The 25,472-nt window shown below is 39.7% G+C and overlaps 1 protein-coding gene across 1 annotated transcript; it reads right to left on the bottom strand.

Annotated features, from left to right (window-relative positions):
* Window positions 1–940: 940 nt before the first annotated feature.
* Window positions 941–24,461, bottom strand: LOC6599982 (uncharacterized protein DDB_G0283357). The gene is given in 9 exon segments (XM_026993317.1): window positions 941–2,435; window positions 4,410–4,475; window positions 8,654–8,877; window positions 9,169–9,350; window positions 9,404–9,511; window positions 9,579–9,923; window positions 11,385–11,430; window positions 16,149–16,886; window positions 24,423–24,461. Coding segments are annotated over 8 exon segments (2,316 nt in total). The 5' UTR covers window positions 16,223–16,886; window positions 24,423–24,461; the 3' UTR covers window positions 941–1,164.
* Between the last annotated feature and the right edge of the window lie 1,011 nt (window positions 24,462–25,472).

Below are 25,472 nucleotides of genomic sequence, written 5' to 3'. Positions count from 1 at the left end.
ATTTGCTTTTCCATTTCTTCTCTCTGTATTTCTGTCTCTTCTGATTTTCCTTTTCGTCGGACTCTTTATCACGTGGTTTCATTCATTCTTTTGCTTTCCTTCTTACAATGCTTGTTTTTCGTTATCGCTGCCACATGCTCAAGCTTTTTCATAAAATAAACTAAAAAAAAAAAGTGGATTTCACATCGATTATTATTATGTTATTAAAAAAAAAGAAGCGTTTCTTCTCTATAGCTATGAAAAAAATTGGTATTTTGTAATTTCGTGCGGGGTTTCCCACTCAAAGTTCACCTCAAGCCTATCTCTAGCTAAGTATTTCTCTTGTATTTTTTGTTTTCGTTTATTCTTAAACAGCCTGAAAACTTGAGCATGCGCAGCCGCCTTGCCAGTCCATTATGGTTACGGTATATATTGAATAGACAAAAAAATTTGATTATAAATTATGAAAAAAAAACAATATTTATAAGATAATCATATAGTATCTGGATTAACTTCAGCTATAAACATACACGAAATTCGTGTACATTGTTGCGGCATTGTTTGCGCCAAAAAAATCAGTTTCAGTTTCAGACACGGAGAAAAAAAATAGAGCTTATGTCCTCACGCCTACAAGTATGCTATATAGTATTAGATATATAAGTTTATGTGTGTTTTTGTATATATGTATATATATATAATCTTGTATATATTCCTTTTGATATATATATATCATTATTATAAATATGTGACAAAAAAATGTGTGTTTTCGTAGTTATTTCTCTAGGTGTACGCAAAAAAAATGATCGTTCCTTCCGATCTAGACCTCTCGATCTCTATACATATATATATATATATATATAGGTTATATATATATATATATATATTTATTTATCTTTTTATATATATTTATACGTGTCTTGTCTTACAGCTAGTTACAAAAAAGAAAAAAAAGATTCTTCCCAAAAAAAAGCACAAAAAGAAAAAAAAACGTACTACAACATAAAAGTTCGAATGAGGAACATACACAAAATAAAGGTATCGGGGTTTGAGAACATAAAAATTTGGGTTTCGTATCTATATATCTATATATCTATATATATATATAAATGGATAAATGGTTTCGATGGATACTGGTACTACGATGATCCATATTAGGTTCTAGATTATATATGCTTATCATTTGTTTTATATATTATCTGTACGCCAGAGGAAGCCAACATTTGATGTGTGATTGGCTGTGGTTGTCTCTGTCGTGTCGGTTGTTGCACCTTCACTTGTTACTGCTGATGTTGCGTGGAAGCTGTTGCTGATGTGCAGTTGCTGCAGCTTGAGTGTTTGCTTCTGCAGCTCCTGTTCAGTGGTTGGTATATTGAAGCTGAACTCGTGCTGTGGGGAACGACTACTATGGCTGCCATTGCTCTGATTGTTGTGACTGCTGTTGTTGTTGTTGTGTGGCAGGTCATTGCTTTTGTTGCTGCAGCTATTGTTGGGGCCTGCGCGGCTATTGTTCTGATTGTTGGTGTAGCTACTGGTGTGGCGCGCTAGACCACTGCTACTGCTACTATTGTTGGTAAAGTTGCTGAGTGACAGACTATTCCCACTGTGGTTGGTGAAGCTGTTGTTGAGTGCCAGACCCGTCCTATTGTTGTTGTTGTAAGTGTTGTTGAGTGGCAGGCCACTGTTACTGTTGTTGGTGTAACTGTTTGTGTTGTTGAGGGCTAGGTTATTCCCACTAATGTTTCTGTAACTATTGTTGAGTGCCAGACCACTGCCACTGTTGTTGGTGTAAGTGTTGTTGAGTGCCAGGCCACTATTACTGCTGTTGGTGTAATTGTTAGTCAGTGGCAGGCCACTACTACCGTTATTGGTGTAACTGCTGTGGAGCATCTCATTACTGCCGCTGTTGTAGCTGTTGGTATGGTTGTTGGTGTGACCATTGTTGAGACTGCTACTACTGGAGGGTTGTTGATTCTTTTGCTGTTGTTGTTGACGGGATGAGTGTCCATTCAGCTGTTGCTGTTGCTGTGGCTGATACGGTGGTGGTGATAGTAGTGGTTGTTGTGATTGCGGTTGCTGCAACTGCAGTTGTTGTTGAAGATAATTGAGAGCAGCGACTCCGTTCTGTCGTATTACATCCAAATGATTGTTGGTATTGTTGTTGTTGGAGTTATTGTTATTAGATTGGTTGAAGTTGTTGTTGTTGTTGTTGTTTCCTCCATTCGGGCTCAAACTGTGAGCAGCAGCATTATTGCCCAGGCGTTGTAGTTCTTGTTGTTGCTGATGATAGTGCTGATGGTAGAGTAGCATGTGGTTAATGTTGGTGTTACTGTTGCTATTGCCAATCGCCTGCAGCTGATGTTGTTGTAGTTGCTGCTGCTGATGGGGTGTCAATTATAAGTAGGGATAATGGTACTTCCTACGGTACAGTCCGTCAAGCAAATCGGCAAAGTTGTCACCTATAGTGATTCAATCACGATTCGGGAGACAAATAAAAGTTAGAAGACAAAAAAAACATGCATTAGTATGATTCATTAGCATTGATGTAGAGAGTTCTTAAATCATGCGTCTATTTGAAAAAGTTGATTGAAAAAACATATTTGCATTTCTAGAAACTTCAATTCGTATCAATTCTATCGTTACTTCCGCTCCTCATTTCTGATCTGTGTTCTTTTCTAGACCTTCCCTGAGTGCCCTGACTTAACTACCTTATGGATGAAGATCATTAGATTTAGTAAGTTATACATATATAAAGAGAGAAAGAGAGAGAGGGAGAGAGAGCGCTTTGTTTGCCTTTTTCTCTCGTGTTTAAGGAGGTGTTGGGTTAGTGTTTATTGTTATATTTTGTATTTGTTTGGTTTGTTGCTTTCGGTTAACTTTAGAGATTTTTGTAGTTTTGATTAAGCTGAAGTTTGATTGTTATCTTTTCGATTGCGGTGTCAGTAATATAATTAGTTTTCATTATATTCCATTTCCATTTTCGATGCGTTTGTCTTTCGTCAACACGATTAAAATGTTTTCATAGGTTTTTCATTAACGTGCCATGTTTTTTGTTTTTGTTTTTCTTTTCAATTGGATGAGGGGATGGGGATGGGATCGGGCTTGGATTAGTACTTGGAACTGGGTTTCGGGTTTCATGTATGTACATATATGGGGTATATGGATGACTGACGCTATGATGGTCGTTCTGTTCTATATAAATGTGTAGACATACATGTGTGATATGTGACTGGTAGATGTGGCATATATAGAGCGTACACCCATACACATTATCCAAGTGCGGCCAAAGAACATAGCAAGCAAAACAAGTTGATACGATATACAGTTGATATAACACATATAGGGGTAGTTGTAGTTGTGGTTTCGATTTAGTTTACTTTTAGTTTGGAGAGAGAACTGAACATTTACAAACTGGGGGACTCGGATGAATGATTCGTTATTAGAGCAGACAAGGCAGACCATGAAGTGGGGCGACTAGGGCGATGTTTAAAACAAAAAAGTCTAGGCAACCCTTTGGACTGGGGTCTGTGGTCTATGGTCTATGGTCTGTGGTTTCTAAGAGAACTCTGTATGGGCTGTGAAGTTGTTGTGAAGGGGGAAGCGCAAGCAAACTAGGTTTTCGTTAGCAGAATTATTATTTTGAGGGCCAGCAGCGGCGGCGTAGCAGATTTCCATTCTGGTTTAATTTGTTTATAGTTTTTGTTTTATGTGATTGAATTTGATTTGGGTTTCGAATTGGTTCATCTAGAAGTACAATTTTTGGCAACTTTTCAATTGGAACTTTTTCAAATAACGCTCTACGCCGTTGGCACTTGCTCAACAGCACTCTGGAGCTGGAGCTGGAACTGGAGCATGGGCCAAAGGCGACAAATTTTGGGTTAAAATTAAATCGATATATATATATTTTTTTTTGTAGTTTTTTTTTTTTTTTTTTTTTTTTGAGAGAGTGAGATACGAGAGATATATAGAGATAATTATAGTAGCTTGATGATGGCATGAGAGAAAGTAACAAAGAAAAAACATGGCACGCTTTGAAAAAAATCGCTTCTCTTTTTCTTGGAGTTTTTTTTTTAGTTTTTTTTTACATATATGTAGATATTTTTTAATATGCATGAGAAACTTGAAAACTGAAATGGAATTTCGATTTCTTCTGTCTTCTCAATCATGTGGGAGAGTATGGGTGTGTGTGGCTGTGTGTGTTTCCATGTGTGTGTCTGTATTCTCTTGTTGGATAACTACTTATATAGATTAGACTTTGGAGTAGATCTCATTCTTATGTGCTCTCAAAAAAAAAAAAAAAAAAAAAACAAAAAAAAATATATATTTATAATTATTTGCTTTTGCCTTTCAGTGAAGCAAGTAATCTATGATAGATTATGATTAGGAATAGTATTAGAAATATATATATAAATATATAAAAAAGGAATAATTACTATCGAGACCAAAGATAGCATCGCATATAGCATCGAATAATGAGCGTAATTTTTCCATAGCTCCGTCTATAATAAAAAATAAGAACGAAACGGAAAAAAAAATGTTACAACTTGGATTAGTTGCGTCGTAGATTGGGATATTTTTTTTTTTTTTTTTTTTTTTGTGGGGCGGGGCTAGGGAAGAAGATAATTTTGGTTTTTTTTTTTTTTTATAAATATTATTCAATTATGTGGATTTTTTTTTTTCGTTTTTTTTTCTGTCAACAACAATCAATGAAAATGAGTTAAATGGACCACCGTTCCCGTGGCCAGGGGCTCGGGGAAGGACGATCGGTTCGGGTTAGTGCTGTGAGTAGATCGATTAAAGTGGAGTAGAGTATCTACGGCAGGGAAACAACAAATGCGGTTATAGTAGGGCAAAGAAATACATTGGGGGGCGTTCTAACTACGGATTTAGCTTGGAAACGGCAACGGGTTCAACTTGTATGCGAACGGCCCCAAGTTGGGGCAAACTAAAGCAAATTCAAAATGAAGCAATTCCCTAAACTGTCTTCGGTCGAGGGTATCCTCTGTCCGAAGCCCTCGATGCCCTTGCAGTTGTCTGATTGGATCATCTTTTTTTTTTTTGGTGTGGACTGCTTCTGCTCCCTGCAAGGATATCGATTCTGGGTTCAAAGGGACTATTCTGCTTTTGGATGCTCAAGTGGCTTCTTGCCAAAAAAAATAAATAATATTAAAAAAACGCTGCATACTTTCTGGCGGGCCCACAGTGCTCGCACGACATTCAAAATGACAAATAGTTGAGTTCCCAGGGATACTGTGGCGCCTACTCATGGTCAGTTTTACAGTTTTCCTTGGCCGAAAGTTTCTATGACGTTATACAAATAAATAACAGTCTTTGATGGCTGATATCATCTGCTAAAAAAAAAACTTGAACTGAATTTTGGATTGCAATCTTTAAAGGCTTGACTTTGAATTACTCGATTGTTCGGTAGCGGTACAGTCATGCACAGTGGGGGCTCTTCAGAAAGTAGGCAACGCATTCATCTCAAGCCAAACTAAAAGTCTGAAACGTAACCCAACTCTTTCTTAAACTACCAACTAAAGATATGCAAAATGTACTAAAATATATGCCAAAATATTCAAATATTAAAATTGTATACATGTATTGAAATTCATTATTATTATTTTTTTTTTTTAAACAACAACAACAAAAAAGCGGAAAGACAAGTTAATTTATAAGAGAAAAACAAACAAAAAAATCAGTAAGCAGCAAGAAATCTACAAAAAAAAAAAAAATTTGCAAAAGGGTTCTGCATATTTCTTATATATTTATGGGGGAAAATACAGCAGTAAATCCTTGGATCCACACCGAACACTGACAGGCACGATACAAAAAAAAAATACACCGAAAAAAAACCTTTAGTTTTAATATTAGTAGTCAAAGACGTCTTGAACACTAGCAATATACAGAAAAAAAATACAAAAAAAAGTTAGCTCGGCACACTTTCACTTGAAAAAAACAACAAAAAAATTGTAATGGTTCATCTCGTCATGGGCATAGGAAAGTACACTGGCAAAAAAAAAGTTTGAAAGAAGTTCCGTCTTTTTTTTGTAGTTTGTAGTCTTTTTTTTTTGCTGGCACTGGAACCGACAAAAGGTTAAAAAGTGTGTGGGCAGAGAGACAGCATTTGAATGTCTTCGTTTTATTTTTTTTTTATTAGATTCCTTTCGAAAAAAAATATAAATGAAGTTTTCACATTAAAAAAAGACAAAAAAAAAACCATGTCTTTGCGATAGGGTCTGTTTGATGGAGGAATGGGGGTGGGGTTTCGGGGTGGTGTTTCGGGGGTGTTGTGCACCCCCTTATCGCTTCGGTTGAGTGCGCGCATACTTACCATGCGCCACGCCTTCCTCACTTCTTTCTACTCAATTTCACAGTCTCTCTGCCTCTGTCTGTCTCTTGCGTGCCCTCGCTTTCGCATTGTCTCTTTCGCAGCGCCTGGCTGCTGTGCCTGGGAACAACTGTAAACAGAAATCTGCACTCGCGCCGCGCTCCCGTTCCATCTCATTCTGTGATCGGGCAAGGAACCCGAACCCGAACCCGATCCCGACCCTCTCTCTCTCACACACACACACACACAAAAACCACAAGCACACGCACATGCACGGGGCACGGGGCAAGGCAGATTACTAGATCAAAATGAAAGGAAAACAAAAAAAAAACACAACAAATAGTGGAGAAACAACAAAAAAAAAATTATGTAGGGGGAGAAAAAACTTCCCGTTGTGCCATCGGGCGCCGCTTTCCAACACTGTTCTCTCTCTCGTGTGATTTCTCGAGATTTGCTTGAACTTGAAAAAAATTTGTAAAAAAAAATGTCGGTTTTGTTTTGGTTTTTTCTTACGATTGTTTTGCGTTTCGCCTTTTTATTTTTTTTTTTTGCTTTCTCTGGTCACACTTTCGGCTTTTGTTTTTTTTTCTTTAGCTTTTGTTTTGTTCTTTTTTGTTGCTTTTAACGCACTACATACTAAATAATTATTAAAATTTAACGCTATTTATATAGAATAGATTTCATATAATCAAGGATATATGTATATTATGTAAATCTATAAAGGTATTCATTTTTGTCCAGTTTTGTTTTGCTCTTTTTTTTATGGTAAAACTTGATGGACGAGTGACCAACATAAAAATAAAAAAAAAAACTATTGATGCCTTGTTGTTTCTGTTGACATATATTTGGTTGTTGGTTCTCGACATTGTTGTTGCTTTTGTTGTTGTTGTTGATGTTGTCGTAGTTGGGGCTGATTTTCATGAGAAATTATAACCAAAAAAATAAATACATGATTCGATACGATCTGTAGAGGTTCAAGAAGGGAAAGGTTGTTAAGAGGGAGAAGAATTGATGTTCGATCGAACAAGACGACGTTTTGTATATTTACTCCTTTTGTTTTTAAGTTTTTCGTAATTTTTTCTTTGCATTTTAAGATCAGTTCTGGTTGCTTCTGATTCCGTAATCCGTAATCAATTTGTTAGCACAGTCTTTTTGTGAACAGCAAAAAAATATTCCAAAAAAAATTGCACACTTTTCGCTTGATTTCGGATTTTTGTCGCCTTTATAGAAATATATATATTTCTCATTTATTTGTTAAGTTTATGCGTGTTTTCTTTTTGTTTTTTATTACTGGTTTTTGTTGGGTTTTTTTATTGTTTTTTGTAGATTAGGTTACGATTCAGTCCTTGGATGATTTGCCTGCGTTTATGCACATTTAATTATAGTTTCGATTTTTGCGTTGATATTTATGTTATCTCGTTAAAAAAATATACAGTACATATATATCTAAATTGCTACATGTCTTGTGTGTGTCTGTCTGCTGGCTGTGTTCCTACTCTTCCTATTCACGTACAAATCTTCTAGGAAACGAAAGTATTTCCGATTTAGAGGCTTGGAACAAAAAAAAAATACACTTGGAACTAGTTCGCGAACCGCCGGAGCTAGTTCAGAAGATATGTCTTGACTGTGTGTATGTGTGTGTGTGCGTGTAGGCGGTAGGGGGGTTGGTCAAATCTTAAAACAAAAAACTTTCAATTCTTCCGACATGAGTTAGTATTTAAATTTGGGTATTTTTTTTGTTGGGGGTTTTTTTTTTTGTTTTTTATAAAAACTAAAAATGTTATTCTCATTTAAGTTGTTGTATGTGTGTGTGTTTGTGTGTGTTTTTAATTAAACTAAATGAAATTTACAATTCAATCTTTGTTTATCTATAAATCTATACATATATATAGATATACATAGATATATATATATGTATATATATAATATATAGAAGTGGGGGTAAGGTAATTGAATCTTTTACGTAGATACGACGAAAATGATTACAAAGTTAAAAACAAATTTAAGCTAGGGATTTTTTTGTTGTTTTGTTTTGTTAAGGTTAGTGTTAAATGTGTTTGTTGTTGCTGCAGCTGTACTTTTTTGTTGTTGTTGTTGTTTGTCAAAATACAAAAAAAAAGGGGATAGGTGAAAGAAATCGGGAAATATATATATATATATATTTTTTAATATATATATGGATCGTTCTCAGAGTGTGTTTTTTGTGTGGCGTTTTTATTTCGCTTGTGGGGGGATTGGTGGTTGTGGTTGTGTTGATGGTTCCTTCTTTGCTTTTTTTTTAGATAAACTTTTGCGCATCGAAATAGGGATGCGTTTTTTGGAAGCGTTGCTGTGACTTTATTAATCTACCTCTGTGAACCATGTTGTTGAAGCCGGCCGCCATATGCGGCGGTGGTGGTGGCGGCGGTGGTGGTGCATTCGGCGCTGGCACGCCCATCTGTGACATGAAGTGCGCCGCCTTCGCCTTGCCATGCTCCTCGGCCAGACGCACTGACAGCGGCTGGGACCCGCCCTCGGGTATGACATTGTTCAGTGCCGAGATGGCCTCCTGTGCCTCCTCCCGCTTGTTATAGCTATATGATGATGATACATGGATCGGATCGTAGCGGATCGGTTCGGTTCGGTTCGATATGGGGGGAGCATGAACATGCGCGTGGCAAAAGTGTGTGGAAAAAGAAAACATAAGAAAGGGAAAAGAGAAAGAGAACAACAATGAGAACGCTTTCGAAAACAAAAACCAACAGAATGTGTTTAGGATATATGCTATTATGATGCTCGTATCGTCTCAGACCGATGTGGTAGATGGGGCTATGTAGAGCCTTGTGGAGCGTAAAAAAAAAACGTCCAACTGGACGAGAACTTACCGCACAAATGCCACGCCCCTCGGCCGACCGGTCAGCTTGTCACGCAAGATATTCTTCTGCACAATGGAACCGTATTTGCCAAAGATCGTGTCCAGCTGATCATCGGTAATTGTGCGCGGCAGATTGGTCACATACAGATTGGTATCCTTGATGGATTCACCGCCAGGACGAGCATAAGAAACCTAGAACAGAGCGGTTATTAGCGGATCACGAGAGGTACAGGTACTGTACTCACCTTTAGCCGCTTGTTGCGCACCGTAATTCCATTCAGAACTTTGATGGCTCGCTGTGAATCCATTTCCGACGTGAAGTCCACGAAAGCATAACCAAAACTGTACCCAGTCTGTTGTGGTAAAGAAGATCGAGACTTGAAATCGTTGAATAGATGGCTGGATCTAGAAATCACTCACCTTATAGTCTCTCATGATTCTGCACGTGTTGATGGGTCCAATGGCTCTGAATAGGGCGTACAGCTCGCGATCAGTCATGTCCTGGGGCAAGTAGTTCACAATCAGATTGGTGTTGCTGGATCGCTGATCGTGCATCATCATGTGATCATCGCTGCCGCCGCTGCCCAGCGACAGTCCGCATAGATTGCTAAGCGAATTGTTGCTGGTCATTGGCAGCAGGTTGCACATGTTGCCGCCAAGATTATTGGCACTGCCGCCATTGGCGCCGATGCCAATGCCACCGCCGCCGGGAAACTCATTGTAACCGCGACGGGACGAGGAACTTGGAAATGAGAATTCTGTATCCTGTGGTGAGAACGCATAACGTGACTGGAATCAGATTAACCATACAAAGATATTCTAATGTTGAGAGAAGGCCTCATATCGCTGTCTTGGGGTTGTGTTTGGTTTGATTGATCGTTTGATTAATTGATTGGATGGTTGATTGGGTTGGCTCTGCTTTATTTCTTCCGATATTTGTTGTTGTACGCAGCACCACCAGCAACAACAAAAACAACAACACCACACACAACTCTGATCGGTTTGATGGTTGGTTGGTCGGTTGATTCGATGTTCAGGTGGTTTGAGCAGAAAGCAGGAGCAAGAACGTGAACGTACAACAAAGTGGCAACTACGACAAAAAAAACTAACGGTAACAAATGCCATTTTTGTTTCATTTTTTTGGTTTTTTAAGGCGTGCTTGAAATTCGAGTGCTGCAAATATCGTTATCAAAGGTATTTATTGCTCTGGAAGAAGCATTCTAGACATTCGCTTGCTTCACTGCACTTCCGTTTGTCTGTGTTTGTGTTGGCGTGTGCGTGTGTGTAACGGCATTCACAGGGTTGCAAAAACAAAAAATACTAATATTTGTATCTGCTTTTTAAGCTTAGAAATGTTTTTTGTGTGTGTTTTTTTTTCTTTGAGCTTTCCACAAAGGCCGTTTCAGGGAAGTTTCAGTGCGTTTGAAGGGTATAAAACCAAAGCGAAATCTTAGAAATGCCACGCACTGTACTCGGAAGTCGCAAGGAATCTGCGGCGGAAACGGAAACGAATGTGGGACAACGGACCGGAACGGATCGGGTGGCAAGGCTCTTTTTCCCTTGACTCATGCAAGTTTTTGTGTCTGTGTTACTGTATTTTAGGTTTCTTTTGTCTTAAGTTTTTGTTTATTTAAAAAATAGTTGTTTGTGTTGTTGTAGTTGCTTGTTGTTCTTTTTTTTTTTTTAGTTTATTTCTGTTTCTGTTGTTTATTGTTTGTTGTTGTTTAAAAATGCAAACTTTAATTCGTTTAAAAAATTTATAGCATCCATAAAAAAAATTGAATTTATATTTATTGTAGTTTTTTTTTTTTTTTTTGATAGTATTTGATTCTTGCTTGAAAATTCGTAATCAAAAGCGTGTGTCCCCAGAGCGTTCATGAGACAAACTCAATAACATACAACTATGGATAGTAATATAGATGGATAGATAGGGCATAAAATTTATATTATTATTGATGAGTATCGAAAACGGTGCAGAACGGAACAGAACAGGGACAGACAGGGCACAGGCATTGAGCAGAAGAGCAGGAAAGTACAGAACCAAATACAGAAAAGTATTTTATTCTATCATCCTCTTGCCCGTCTTGTCTCTTCTTCTGTGGCCTGTTGCCGCGGTTCATCGTTCGTTCCGCTGATTGCTCACATGCGATGGAAATCGAAATTGAAATCGAATTGTTGCACTAATAATAATCATAAATTTCAGGCGGAAAATTCTGTGATACTAACCATTCCAGATGGCAATGAATGCGACATGCCAAATCCACGCCCACCGCTGCACGATTCGACGATGAGGGATAGAGAAAATACATATTAGCACGGGGTATTGGTGGTGTTTTGGTGGTGGTTAGGATTGTGGTTAAATATAGTTTAAAATTATCAAAATTATATGTATAAAGCGCAATTTACTTTCTGTTTTTTTTCTTTTTTTTTTCTATTTTTCTAATACTGGTAATTATCTTACAAAAATGGTTGAGAAATGATTGCTTCGGTATGGGGTGATCTGAAGTTGCATTTACCAGACTAACTTACGGCTTACGGGCTAACTTATGGGCTAGCTTAGGGGAAAACAACAACAACAATTGCGGGCAAGTACAGTCGCCAGGAGGCGTCAGGAGGCTTAGAGAGCTGCCAGCTCCAGCTGCCAACCGACTTGACAGCATTTGCTGCTGCTGTTGGACATCGACTTAAGGACTAGGCGGAGAAACTCCTTGAGAAGGCTTTGGAAAAGAGATTTTTCAAAGAGATAGGCAAACTTTCCCCCGACTAAAACTTGCCAGATCCCGCACACGGCAGGATCCTGACAAGTTCTGCGAGTCTTTCTGGGAAATTCGCAAGAACTCTTTGCCAATGAATAAGCAATAATAAAAAAAATACAGACTAATCATTAATTTTCACTCTAAAAAAATAGGCACTTAAAAAAAATACTTTATGTATTATAGGTAGGTGTTTTTCATGCACTTTCGATTCACCGAAAAAAAAAGGAAAAAATATGTATTCAATCGATCCATTCCCAACAAAAATCGGACACAATTTCGTGGAACACTTTTTCACTTAAAAAAAAGATTGCAAAAAAAAAAATCATTTCGTCACTTGTGGCACTTGAAAAAAAATTGGAAAAAAATGTGTGATGTAGAAATGTGATGGGTTCTCGGACTGACCCTCTCCAACGGCGACGACATTCGGTTGATTTGGCTGGTTTTCAGTGTTTGCAACTGTTCGGTGTGTGTGTGGTGTGTGGTTTTAATGTCTAAGTTAGGGCTTATACCCGGATTCTCCCTCAATTTCAATGGTATTTTTTTTGTTTTGATTATTTTTGTAAAGTTTTCTTAGATTCTTGTTACTTACAGGCGTTCGATGCGTCCCCGTTTCAAGAACATTTTTGTCTCAGCCGACCCCCGCAATGCGATCAATCAGGCCCTCATCGGGCGACAACAAAAAATGCCTACTACATGCATGGGTGGTGCATAGGTGTATCTATCTAAGAGTATCGTGTGTCTTTTCGCTTCCGCCGGAATCGAAAGCGGTTCCGCGTTGCATTTCGCTAGGGGGGCAAGCTGTTACTCCTGCTACTCCATGGCTGTGGAAAGAGATGTCTACACAAAATTAAATTCAGCTGCAGGACATCGGCGATGGCGGTGGTGGTTACGTAATTGCTGGATGGAGGGATTTTAGTGGGGATTGTACGAGGTTGGGGTTTCATATGTGTTCTTTGTCTTGAGGTTGTAGATTGTACAGGTTTTTATTATTCTTTCGTTCGTTCTTTCTTTCTTTCAAGGTGATTACAATACTCTTAGTCAACTAAAAACAAAATAATAATACCAAAAAAAAAATAAAACGTGTCACAGAAAAAAATATGTAAAAAAAATAGTTTGCCAAACATTTTTGTCGACTGGCAAGGGCTCCACGGCTGGCAGCAGCTCTTCTTCTGCTGCTGCTGCTGCTGCTGCAGCTGTTGGGGATTGTTGATTGTTGATTGTTGACACTGTTGATTGATGTTCTGCTGCTGCTTTTGTTGTTGTATTTGTTACTGCTGCTGCTGATGATGATGACCTTGAGCACTTGCTCTTTGGGGCTGCACTATAACTCTCCCACTGCTGCTTCTGCCCCCCAAAAACGGCCACAGGAGGCAGAGTACGAGAGAGTGTGGTGGTGCGTAATTTTTGAGACAGAGATAGATAGAGGGGTTGGGTGGTAGGGAAAATTTGTCAGGTATGCACTGGGATATATGTATGCGGGGAGGGAGGGAGGTTGGGTCACCCTCCTGTGTGTGTACTGCAATAACCACAACAACAACCGGCGCTTACAACTAGTTTAAGCGGTAAATGGAGGGGGGTCCCTCGATTGGTGGGCGAGTAAAAGGGACGACTATACAGAATACATAACTTAAGGCTATTGCAGCAGCTGCGCAGCGACCGCCACTGTGTGTGTGTTGTGTGTGTGTGTGCCTGTGTGCGTGTCAAGGTCCTGACACAAATTCAGCAGAGCACGTGGTGGGAAAAAAGGGGGTTTCGGTGTCCGTTATTCTGAATAATGTGCCGTTAAATGAAATGGGACAAAGGCACAAGATGCAGCCCCAGCAGCAGCATCATTCGACTTTGGCGAGTCATAAAAATGTCCAACTGTGAAGCCACCATGCATCTGTGTGTGTGTGTGTGTGTGTGTGTGTGTGTGTCAAAAGTTCAATGGCTGCTGCTGCTGTGGGACGCTGGCCTCTTTTGTATTTTGAGGGCAAGATGCTATCATCCTTCATAAAACATGGCATAACTGCAAGGGACTGCCGGTCAAAACTTAATGCCTAACCTTAAGGCTTACATTCTAGGGAAGATTTGTATTTCGAATGCGGAAATGCTCAATGGGTGGTCAATGAGGAATGCGGCGAGGTGAGGCGAGGCGAGGCGAGAGAAACAAAAACAAAACGCAAGAAAACTCAAACGCAACTTTTAAAACCATAAATTACAGTTGCAAGCAATAATAGTAGGGTGTGGATAGAGAGAGAGAGGGGGGAGAGAGAGAAAGAGAGACAACATTTACCGGTACATTGTGAGGCTGTTTGGGTAGCACAGGCCGCACGACGAAGAGAACGTTTTTAGGCCGTTTCTATAATCCTCTTGCCACGAACAAATTATACCAACACATATACATCGATGGTATATGTCGGTGTCGGTGTCGGTGTCGGTGTATCATATATTTACATATATATGTGTATGTGGGCGGGTAACGGCACTCGATGGCCGTTCCCCCAGCGGCGAGAGTTTATGTGTGTGTGTGTGTGTGTGTGCGAGCGAGAGCAGACGCGTATCAAAGACTCTTTTGAGTGCCAGACATGGCAGCGCTCTCCTCGCTCTCCAACATTAAATGCAGTTTGGATCTCTTTCTTCCTTCTAACGGTAATTCAATATATACACATATATATATATATGTGGTAGATATATATGTAGAGATAATGTGTATATGTATGTGGAAGATTGCTTTTTCGTTGCCTTTCGTTTGATTTTTTTTTCTTGAATTTCCTTTTATTACATTTTTACTTTTGTATTTGTATTCGTATTGCTTTTTATATATCACATTTAACTGTTAAATACAGCTCTTGGGTAGGAGAAGGGGCGCTGCGGAAGACGCTGCAAGGAAACAACAAACAAAAACAAAAAAAAAACAAAAAAAGACAGGCGTCATCGCGTGTCGCGCCGTTCACATTACATTCTCGTTCACGTTGCGATGCGTTGCATTACGTTACGTTATAGAAAACACGCAGAGCAGACGATCAGCTGATTGTGTGCGAATAAGCGCGCGCATGAATGTATGCAATGGAGATGGCAATGGCGATGGCGATGGCGATGGCGATGGCAAAACCCAAAACGTAACTTCTACAACGCGAGTGAGTGGGTGGATGGGTGGTTTGGTGGTGAGAGAAAGATAGAGAGCGAATATCTAATGAGGACAAACGGAAAAACAAAAAAACAAAGCAAAAACCAAGGAGCGGATCACCACTTAAGGCGGAGGCCTCTCGACTCCTGCACACAAGTCCTCTTTCTATTTTCGTGTTGGCGGCACAGATTGAGGTTCGTCTTTTGTTGTGTGTTGGAAGGACTGTTGGGTGTGTATGTGGGGGGGGGGTTGGTTGTGGCTGGCTTAATTAATTGATTTACTCATTATTTTCGGTACGATCCAGTAATACTTATAGACTGCGGCTGCTTCTGGTTGTTGATGGTTGTTGCTGTTGTTGTGGTTATTGTTCTCCTTTTCTAATGTTGTTTCATTATTGCCCTGCTTCGCTCCGATCTAATCAAAGCAAAGCGCGTTTATAGAAACAAAAAGAGAACAAATACAAAAAAAAAAAAAAAAAAAAAAACCAAAGACTGGTGTGGGGGGGGGGGGGGAGAATGTGAAGGCGTGGGGGGAGTTGTGCTTGGCGCCCAAGGTATATTCAAACAAGGCAAGACATTCCCCTAGAGCTGCCTGTCGGTCGCTGGGATATGCCTCACCCCATCTAAGCACACCTTGCGCTTCCCTTGCACACACAGACATACCAATGCATACCGTTAGATTTGTTTCCCCATCAAGATTCAAGCCTACACAAAAAAAAACAGGGGTAATTGCCCCAACAATAGCTCGAATTTGTACTCGTAAAACTATTAAAAAAAAAGACTGGAGACTGGAGAGTTGGGCAGAAAAAAATATGGGAAGAAAAAAATTGTGGGGTGGATTTTTGGGTCCAGAGCTGGGTAGAAAAAAACATCGTTAATACTTTGTCCTCATGTTTCGTTCGTGGGTCGTGTACTTATGTGGGTGGCTGTGTACGTGTTTAGCTCGTTCGTTCGTGTGTGTGTGTGTGTGTCCGATGGTGGAATGGGATAAAAGGATTGGGATGGGACTAGGAGCGGGGGATATCATGTTTGTTTTTTTTTTTTAGATTTTTTTGAATGATGTTCAAGTAAGGTAAAATCAAAAACAAAATGAAACGCATAAAAACTAAAGTTGTACAAAATTTACCTCGACTTGTTGTAACCGTATGGGGGATAACCACCGTTATTATTGTTACTACCCGGATTATTGTTGCCGTACATATCCTGAGTGTGTTTGGGGCACGAGTATTTTTTCAACAAAATACTCCGCGTGCTCTTTCTCTTGGTATATATAATTATATATATATATATATATATAGACGTTTATCGATATCTGTTTTATCGATCTAGCAAAAAAAAAATATACCGTTCACTTGCTGCTGTGATGGTTTGTGTGCGTGTGTTCGGGGGGTTGGCGTAGGACGGGGTGGTGGTGGGGGTCAAGCTGTCGAGAGATGCAGAGAGAGCTGCTTGTTTCCTGCCTCTGGCGCTCAGCGCTCTCAGCTGGCCTGCTGCTGATAGGTGCCGTTAAGTTGCTTGTCGTTCGGTCGTCAATCTCACTCTCTCTCTGTCTCCCTCTGCTACTTGATATCTTTGCGACGAACGGACCACCCCACACACATTCAAAATGAGAGCGGAGACTCTCTTCGATAGTTGTCAATTGCGGTAGTTGTTGTTCGTCTGGTGCGGCTGCAGTTGTTGTTGTCTTCTTCTGGCGTACGCTCTCTCTCAGACGATACTCATAGTTCTTTCGTTAAGTTCTTCTAACGGTACTTGTCGCTCGCTCCCTTCTTTTCTGTAATTGTTCTCGTCGTTGTTGTTCTTATTGTGGGAGCGCACTGTCTTGTTGTAGGTAGAGATGATGATGATGTTGTTGTTGTTGTTACTAAATGATTGTAGTAGAGTTTTGATTCGATTTTTGTAATTAGTTTACTGACGATTGCCAATAAATGAGAGGGAGTGGGCGGTAGGGGGATTCGATTTTCAGGGAGTTGCTGGTTTCCAAAAATAAAACACATGACAAAGACGTGAAGTGTGTGCGCGCGATTTGTAGAACATCAAAAGTATAATATGAATAAATAAAAAAAATATGTTAAATGTACATATCTGCTAATAATATAACAAGTGCCGTATAGTGTTCGCGTGTGTGTGTATGTGTGCTCGTTTGTATTATTTAAACATAGAAACAAAAGGTGTACCTCTTAGCCTAACAAATAATCTGCCCCTCAAATAATAATAATAATGGAGAACGGAATTGCGCTTTTATACAATAATTTTAAACATTTCAATTGCCACTCGACTTGTGCTCCATTCATACCTGGTGGACATCTTGAAGTCATAGTAGGACGACCATGTGGTCGACAGGGAGGGGGTCACAGTATCGAAATTAAAATCCATCATTGGGACTATCACACTTTTTACTCGAATGTAGAACACACGAAATCACAAAATCAGGACACAAGTTGGACTTGTCACGAGTGGAACTCGACTGAAGAGCTCGACGCAGGACATGGACTATTTAAGGATCGCCGCGAAGTTGGGCAGTGGGTGGGATCGGGCCGGACAGGTAGGTGGGTGGGTGGTGGCAGGGCAAGGCACGGACAAGGTGCGCGTGCCAGACGCGTGGGCGGCTACCTGCCACCCAACCGACTAGGAAGCGTGCCAGGCGTACTTTCTTGGGTGGCCGGCTGCAAACATTTAGGGGCCAGATCCAGATCCAGATCCTGGCAGGCAGGCAGATGTTTTCCTACTTGTTCTCGGAAGCTGGCCGGCGATGCTCGCCGTTAGCAAGGTGCTAACTTGGGTCGAGCCAAGGTGGGTGGAAAACATCGAAAGGTGGAAAAGGAACTTGGGCGGCAAGCTGCAAATTGTTTACTTGGAAGCAAGCTGCAATTTTTCAACAGATCACCCGTTCCATTGCTGCCAAGGAACCTCCCAAGGTGCAGGGGATTCTTTCTAATGAGTATTGTCGAAATCAAAAATTCCATAGATCACAAATCATAAATCGGAGAAAAACATTTATTTGCTGCCATGAAATCCCATACCTGCTACAAATTTATTAAGTTCAATCAATTGTATATTTAATGCATGTGCAAAATAAACATTCATCTAATCTATCAATAATCTATCGCCCGATCCATAAACCATTAAAGTGCAATGCAGCTGCCTCTGCCTCATCGGACACATAGGGCAGGTGATAGTGCAAAAACTGAAGGAACCTCCTCCTCCGTCATATAAAAATTGCAAGCTGCAAAAATTCTCCCAAAAAAATACCAAGAACCAAGACCAAGGAAAATTTTCCTAGCGATTTTCACTAGAAACATTTAAGTCCAGTCAAGGTGCTACCGAGGGAGGGCCACAAGAGGGAGCTATTTAAATTTAAATTAAAGAAAAATAATACAAATATATCAAGTTAATCCGTAATCCATGAATCGGTTTATATAAGTTTTCTGGTGCATTTAAATTTGTTCTCTATTAATTCGATTTATATATGTATATATTTTTTTAAATATGTATGTGCCAAAAAACAGTGACAGTGAAATAAGCACAGTTCTATATAATTCTGTTCCCATATTAATTCCCAAATTTACTGAAAGTTTAATAATTTCATCATTCGAAATTACAAATAATTTTTTTCTTTTATAAGAAAAGATGATTCCTGATAAAAGTTACACAAAGGCCCTCTAACATGTTGGAATATCTAAAGAAAATACCAGAAAATTGGACGAAAGATTTTTTAAATTGTACTCCCCGGGAGTTTCATGACGCACAGTTGCGGTCAAAATAATAGTAGTGCCACTATGGGCTTTATGCTACAGAACGTATTGAAAATATTTAAATATTCTACAGTTTTGTCAAGATTTTTGGCGATAAATAATATTTGAGGCTTTTTTCGAGGGGAATCGGCAATCAGCAAGTTATTCGCCAAAATATCGTAGTAGATCGACTACCAGGACAAGCGGAGTAGGTGCGAACCTTCCTAAAAAAAATTGTTTAATTTGCAAATTAGTATTGAAACCATTAGAAGTCTTAGGGGTTCTAATTTAATGGCACAACAGTCAGGAAAAAAAATGTTTACGCCCAAAAGAACATGGCGGAAATACGTAAATGGACCATTGGAAAAGTAAAGGAATATTTTCAAAAATATCCAAATATTTGTTTTTTGTCCGTAGATCATTAATTGAATTTTCCCTAAAATATACTTGCAAAACTGTAAAATACGGCGGATCTTTAATAATGATTTGGGTGCTTTTGGGTTGTGGAGGGGCCAGAAGGACAACGATCCCAAGGACACCCACAAAGCAACCAAAAAGCCAATGGATTGGCCGAATCGGTCAACCGAAGGGAGAATTAATTGTGCAATGTAAAATCCACTTTGGGACGCTGTAAAAAGGTCATGGAGCTCGCTCGATTTGCTGCATATGTACAGTGGTGCTCATACACTTAAGCCACAAGAACTACACCAAGAATTTAAGCGAATATCAAGAAAAGTTGTTATTTTACAGCTCCCATTTTTTGTCTCAAATTAGTTCTATATGTCAGTGTTTTAATACAACAACAACCAAGTTATGAAAATATATAGTCAGCGAAATAATTAAAAAATCTGAAATTATCTCCAAAATATCCTGCTCATATACTTAAGCCACCTCAAAAAAAATGATTAAAAAAGTTAAAATTTGCTCAGTATTCCTAGTATTTTTAATAAAACTACTTTAATATTTTGTAGGATGACCTTTCTGCTTAAGAAAAGTGGAGCAACGCCTTGGTATTGAGTCTACAGGACGTGCCCACTGTTGAGGGGTGATTTTCCTTCATTCTTCCTGTAAAATTCGGCACAAATACTTTTAATTGCTGTTTTTTTTTGGGCAATGACTTGGTTTAGAATTCCCCACAAGTTCTTTATAGGGTTCTGGTCGGAACTCTCCGGAGACCATTACAAAACATTGATTCCCTCTTGGTTAAGCCACGACTTGACTATCCTGCAGCAATGTGTCGGGTCGTTGTCCTGTTAAAATATCCAGGCAAGTGGCAAATTATCGGCATGTTCTCCGGATAAATTATTACTCAGAATGTCCCTCTACATTTCGGCGTTCATAATACCTTGAATCTTCACCAGGAGACCTAAACACTCTAAGAAAATTTCGTTTAACTGTAATCTCTTATGAAAAAATGCACTGCAATTATTTTAAACGGGTCATTTATTTCAGCATTTTAAAAATTGAGAGGAATCATCTGAGAATTGTTATCTATCATTACAATCGGTAATCAGCAGAGTTACTTGTTACTGAGGAAAAATGAAAGCTTGTGTGGGTATTGCTATTGTTTTGACCGCAGCTGTGTATACTTCATTCTTCCACCACAAATCTAATATACGAGTACTGCGAGTACTAGGCTTAAAAAAGGTACAGATTTCAATTTATTTGACAAATTAAACTTTTTCTTTTAGCAAAATCTGTTTTGCAATCAATTAATAATCGGATGGGGGAGGCCCCACAGGAGCCACAACGGTGCTGCTCTTCCAGCGGATTACCAAAGCGAGTAGCGAAAAGAGAGCGGGCGAGCGAGCAAGCGAGCGAGAGAACCGCGCTTAATGCTTGAAACGAGGCCAGCAGCACAGCCTTTGAAGGGAGCACGGGTCGCGCGCTAGAGTGGTGTGGGGGAGGGGGCCGAAATCGCTCTTGCTTGGACAGCAACACAGGGGAGGCAGGGAGGAAGGCTGGCAGGGAGTGAGGGGTTGGTGGCTGTGGCTCTCTGGCCTGTACATTAACAGAACAAAGTTTGCCAAAAAAGAAAAAAAAAAAGAAAAACAACAACAAAAATATACACGCACACAAACGAAGGGAATGGTTGTATGCGTACATATCTACATATGTATTTCCAGTGTATTTCCAGTGCGAATATACAGCAAACGAAGATGAAGAAAATGAGGAAATGGCAAAAGAAAAGCGTCACACTCCGTCTCCATCAAAAGAAAACGGGCCGCGTCGTTGCCAAGGTGCAAAAGATGCAGAGAAACACAAAACAGAATGGAGACAAAATTACGGCTTAGAGAGAGCCAGAGAAGCAAAAAGTGAAAAGTTCTCACAGATCGATCCTTCTCCTTCTCCATTCACTTGGACGTTTAAGGAAAACAAACTAAAAATAGTAGATCTTGCTTGAAAATACTTTAGTAACAAGTCAGAATCGTAGAAACACATACTTAAAAAAAACCCCGAATAATGCCACAAGTTTCATTACTGAGCGAAAGTTCCTAAAGTGAGTAATCATCCGAGTTGGTAGTGGAATATAAATATGCATGACGGCATCTTATAGATACTCAGTTGATTTTGAAAAACATTTGAAGAACGATCTTTAAATGAGAGCTGCATGCATGACATAGTGATCCAATCGGGAGGGCAAACCTTGCAAACCTCTGATCAAAGTCTGAATACCCTTTGCAAGGGTATATAAACTATATATATAAATGTAAAATGAATACCAGGAACAAAAACACCACCGAGTATTGGCTGTCCAGTAGCGTACAGTGAAACCGGCACCGGCACCGGCACCGGTTGGACGAGACCCATTTGCAGGTTAAAACGGTGTAACGGCTGGGGGTAGGGCGATGGTGGGGGACTGCAATGGAATGGAATGGCGCTCCAAACGATCATTGCCCGCTGGAAAGGGGAATGGCCGTGCGAGAGGCTGGCAATGTATAAAAAACAGTAGAAAGAGAGCAGAGCTCAGCCAAGCATCAGCAGCGGCAGCTGCTCCTCCCCAGCCGCTCTCCCCGCCAGCTGCAACGAGCAGCAACGAACGGCAGCTGGAGAGTTTTGAGCCAGAGAGACAGAGGGAGGGAGGGAGAGCGAGAGAGAGAGAGAGAGCAAATCCAGCAAGAGAGTCGACTTGCCTGGGCTTTACCTGCGCTTAGGGGAATCCTTTCGCTCTCAGATATTTTGCACCTTTTCTTCAATGGAAAGTGGATCATAAAATTTGCAATCCTTAAGCCAAATCTTCAGGCGCGTGTCGCCCTTCCTCACCGGTCACGGGTCTCGCTAATGATGATCGGATCGATCGGCACGCGTTTTTTGACTTTGCATAAATTGATCGCTGGATTTATTTGCACCTCCGCTCGCACACACTCTCTGTCTCTGTCTCTCTCTGATTTAAATTTCTTGTTATTGGTTGTTTTTAGTATGCATTGCATGCGGTGGACAAGACATGCACGTCAAAGGGAAATTATTCCATATCTTATCCACGCAGATACTCCACCATATGTACACATGTACATGTAGAAGAGGCCCAAAGCGAAAACGAAACGACAGACAGACAAACCACAACACGTTGCTTAAGCGATAACAGCTGGCAATGCCGACACCACAGTCGTGTACCGCATCAATGTGACAGCCGATTGCCGTAAACACGGCGACAGTCGCGACCATCGATTTCACTCATTATGGTAGAAATATATGCTTGTGTTTGTGCATTAAATAACTATTTAATTTCACAATTTATTCACAGCTAAATACCGTGGAATAGTGAGGAAACTTTGAAATAGACATGCATATTTGCAGCTATAAAGTATTGACGCACTTTATCTGGTAAGCATATATAGAGTTTGTTTAAATGCAAACCCCAAACCCCTTCTTCAAAAGAAAGTCTCATGTTTTATATGAGTACAACATACTACATATATGGGTTCACAAACCGGAAATTGGTAGGCAAGATATGCAGACACATTGGCTAGGTAGTCAGTCGGATGTGCAACGGAACCAAAATGTGTAAAATGCACCCCAAAGGGATAGCGATAGCAAGGGACGACATTTCTCAGGTACACGGCAGCCACTCTCGGGCCAGAGGCGACTGTATGCATATGGTGTTGCAAAAGTGTGCATTCTCCTGGTAGTTTTCCGTATACATACGCTACAGTTGAGGGTAAAAATCTATGCTCGAATATTCTTAACGAGACAAATAAACAAAATAAATAAATACACTCGAACGCACACACAATATTTACACTAGGTGTACAAGTTTTTATCGAGCTTACTGTTACTCTTACTGCTTACCGCTTTCTGATTTATTATTATGTATTTATGTATCTTCCGCCAAGTAGCTATGTACTACTAGCAACGGTAAACGAAATGAAGACAGCATTTTTTGCGTGTATACAACAAAAATGTAAGAAAAACCAAGCGCATGAATTGAGAAAAACGTTGGCAAGTCATGTAAACTAAAACGGCAGAGGGGAGAGAGGCGCGTGGGTTCAAAACAGACAGCCTCGCACACACACGCACGTAGGCACTCTTGAACACATACACACACACGCACACTCATGCTGGTTACTCACACGCATTCGTCATCGAAGCCGCACACACACGTAAGGAAACAAAAAAAAAAAAAAGAAGAAAAGAAACAGCGGCGAGTAGCGAACGAGGACGTTTGTGTGAATGCCATTGAGTGTATGCGTGGTTGTGTATGTGCGACGACGTTGCCATTTTTGCTGCTGTTGTTGCCTTTGCTGTGTTGTATTGCTGGGAAAATCAAGTAACGCCTCTACCAAGGCTGAATGGAATTTTACAACATGGCATAATGTTCTGGCCAAGCAGTGTGTATCTAGAAGCCGCATGCCCAGAGCCACAAGAGTACAGGCTTCACTCGGCAACATCAACGGACACACCATGAAAAGGCACACTTGCACATATTTTTTTGTGTTATTAATTTTACCATTTTGTTCAATGACAAAAACACAGACTACAGCAAAAGTTTGGAGTAAAAAAACAACAAAAAATAAAACAAATACAGCGAGTAACCGCGCACACACCGCCTACCCTTCTCTGCCACTCGCTGACTCTTTTTCATAGTAAAGACAGACACGCACACACACGCATGCTGGCTGCCTGTCGTATGCATGACTGCGAGTGTGTTTGTATGAAAGATTCAACCAACAAAAAATATATAACAAAAAAAAAAGACAACTTGAAGCTTGAGCTAGAAAGAATGCATAAATATACTACAACTACGCATGTATTTGAAAATGGTGCACAAGAAGACGATTTTCTGCGCATTATTTGTTTCGCATATTTCACAGTGTCTCTGCGTGTTTTCCATTATCATAATTTTCTCTTTTCGTTTCGTTTTTTCTGCTCCTCTTCAGCTGCTTTTCGTCATTATATACACTTCACGTCACGCTAAAAACCATTGCAGGGCCCTATATATACATGTGTTTTTGTGTCTGTTGTATGCGAGTGTTTGTCTGTATTGTTTTTGGGGTTTTTATTTCGCTGTCGGCACACTTAACGTCTTTGTCTTGTTTTATTCAACTTTATTTGCGTTTGCACACATTTTGATTTCAATTAATATTGAAAATATTTATCTCTTTGGTTTTTATTCCTTCAATTTGGTAGAAAAACAGGAGTATTAAAAGGTGGAGCAAAAAAATTACCAGAAAAAAATGCACTGCGCGGCGCTACAACTTCCTTTCACAAAAATTCAGCCGCAACTATATGACTGTATGTGTGCGTTTCGTTCATGAGGGACGAGTGAACGAACTTAACCCAATTGAACCCCTCTATTTAAACATTTAAACAGCTTCAGATTAACCGCAGAGGGGAATACTGTTTGTTCATTTTTCTTGTCGATCCATCCTTCCTCTTTCCCGAAAAACAAAATTTCCACGATATTTTTCACTTGAACTGCGCTAAAAGTCGTCCAATTTCATAATATCGTGGAGTGAATTTTCAATACGCCATTGGGTACAATGGGTTAATCGTCTCTGTAATTGATCGAAAATCATATTTCTAGATTTTGATATTCAGTTTAATATTACTTGCTAGGTAAGACCCTCAGGCTTGAAGGCATATTTTTATATGATTGATTAATCAATTTTCTACATGACTGTCTAATTTTAAATACTCCTTCGTATTTGATTTGTCTAAAATAAGGTTTAAGCAAAAATGTTCAGGAAAAAAAGCATAAAACGCAAGTGCGTATGGAAAATGTGGACGAAGGAAAATCCCATCTCGATTTTTAATATTAAGAATAAAAAAGTAAGAGGCCATTTACATATGCATTTCTCAGTCCACATTAAAACAAAAACAAAAAAAAACGAAAAATTATTTTCCTTCATCGTTTATCGTTCACCGACGACTTGATCAGGGATCAGTGCTGGATTTCGTACGATAGTTCTGCTGAACGCACATGATTATGATGCATAAGTTCATGATCAGATTTGGGAAACAAAGAAAGAATAATAAAAAATCTTGAGTTCAGTTTTATACTTCGATTTTCGCGAAGAATTATCCCAATCAAACGAGACCGTTTTTTGGTACGAGGCGCGAAGCCTTGAAGCCAATATCGATAGGCTATGAGTCGCTTCATTTTACGGCGGCGCGGTAGTTAGGAATGTACCATAGGCGTTCACCAGCACTCAAACATGATAGATGAGACCTGATAATTGATGCATTATACATTGTTCTGGTGAACGCGCCCTTTG

The sequence above is a fragment of the Drosophila persimilis genome, unplaced genomic scaffold (assembly GCF_003286085.1).
Source record: "Drosophila persimilis strain 14011-0111.01,24,50 unplaced genomic scaffold, DperRS2 tig00000829-arrow-arrow-pilon, whole genome shotgun sequence".
NCBI classification, from domain to species: Eukaryota; Metazoa; Arthropoda; class Insecta; order Diptera; family Drosophilidae; genus Drosophila; species Drosophila persimilis.
The sequence above is the reverse complement of the archived record's forward strand: the minus strand, read 5'-3'. Positions and strand labels throughout refer to the sequence as shown.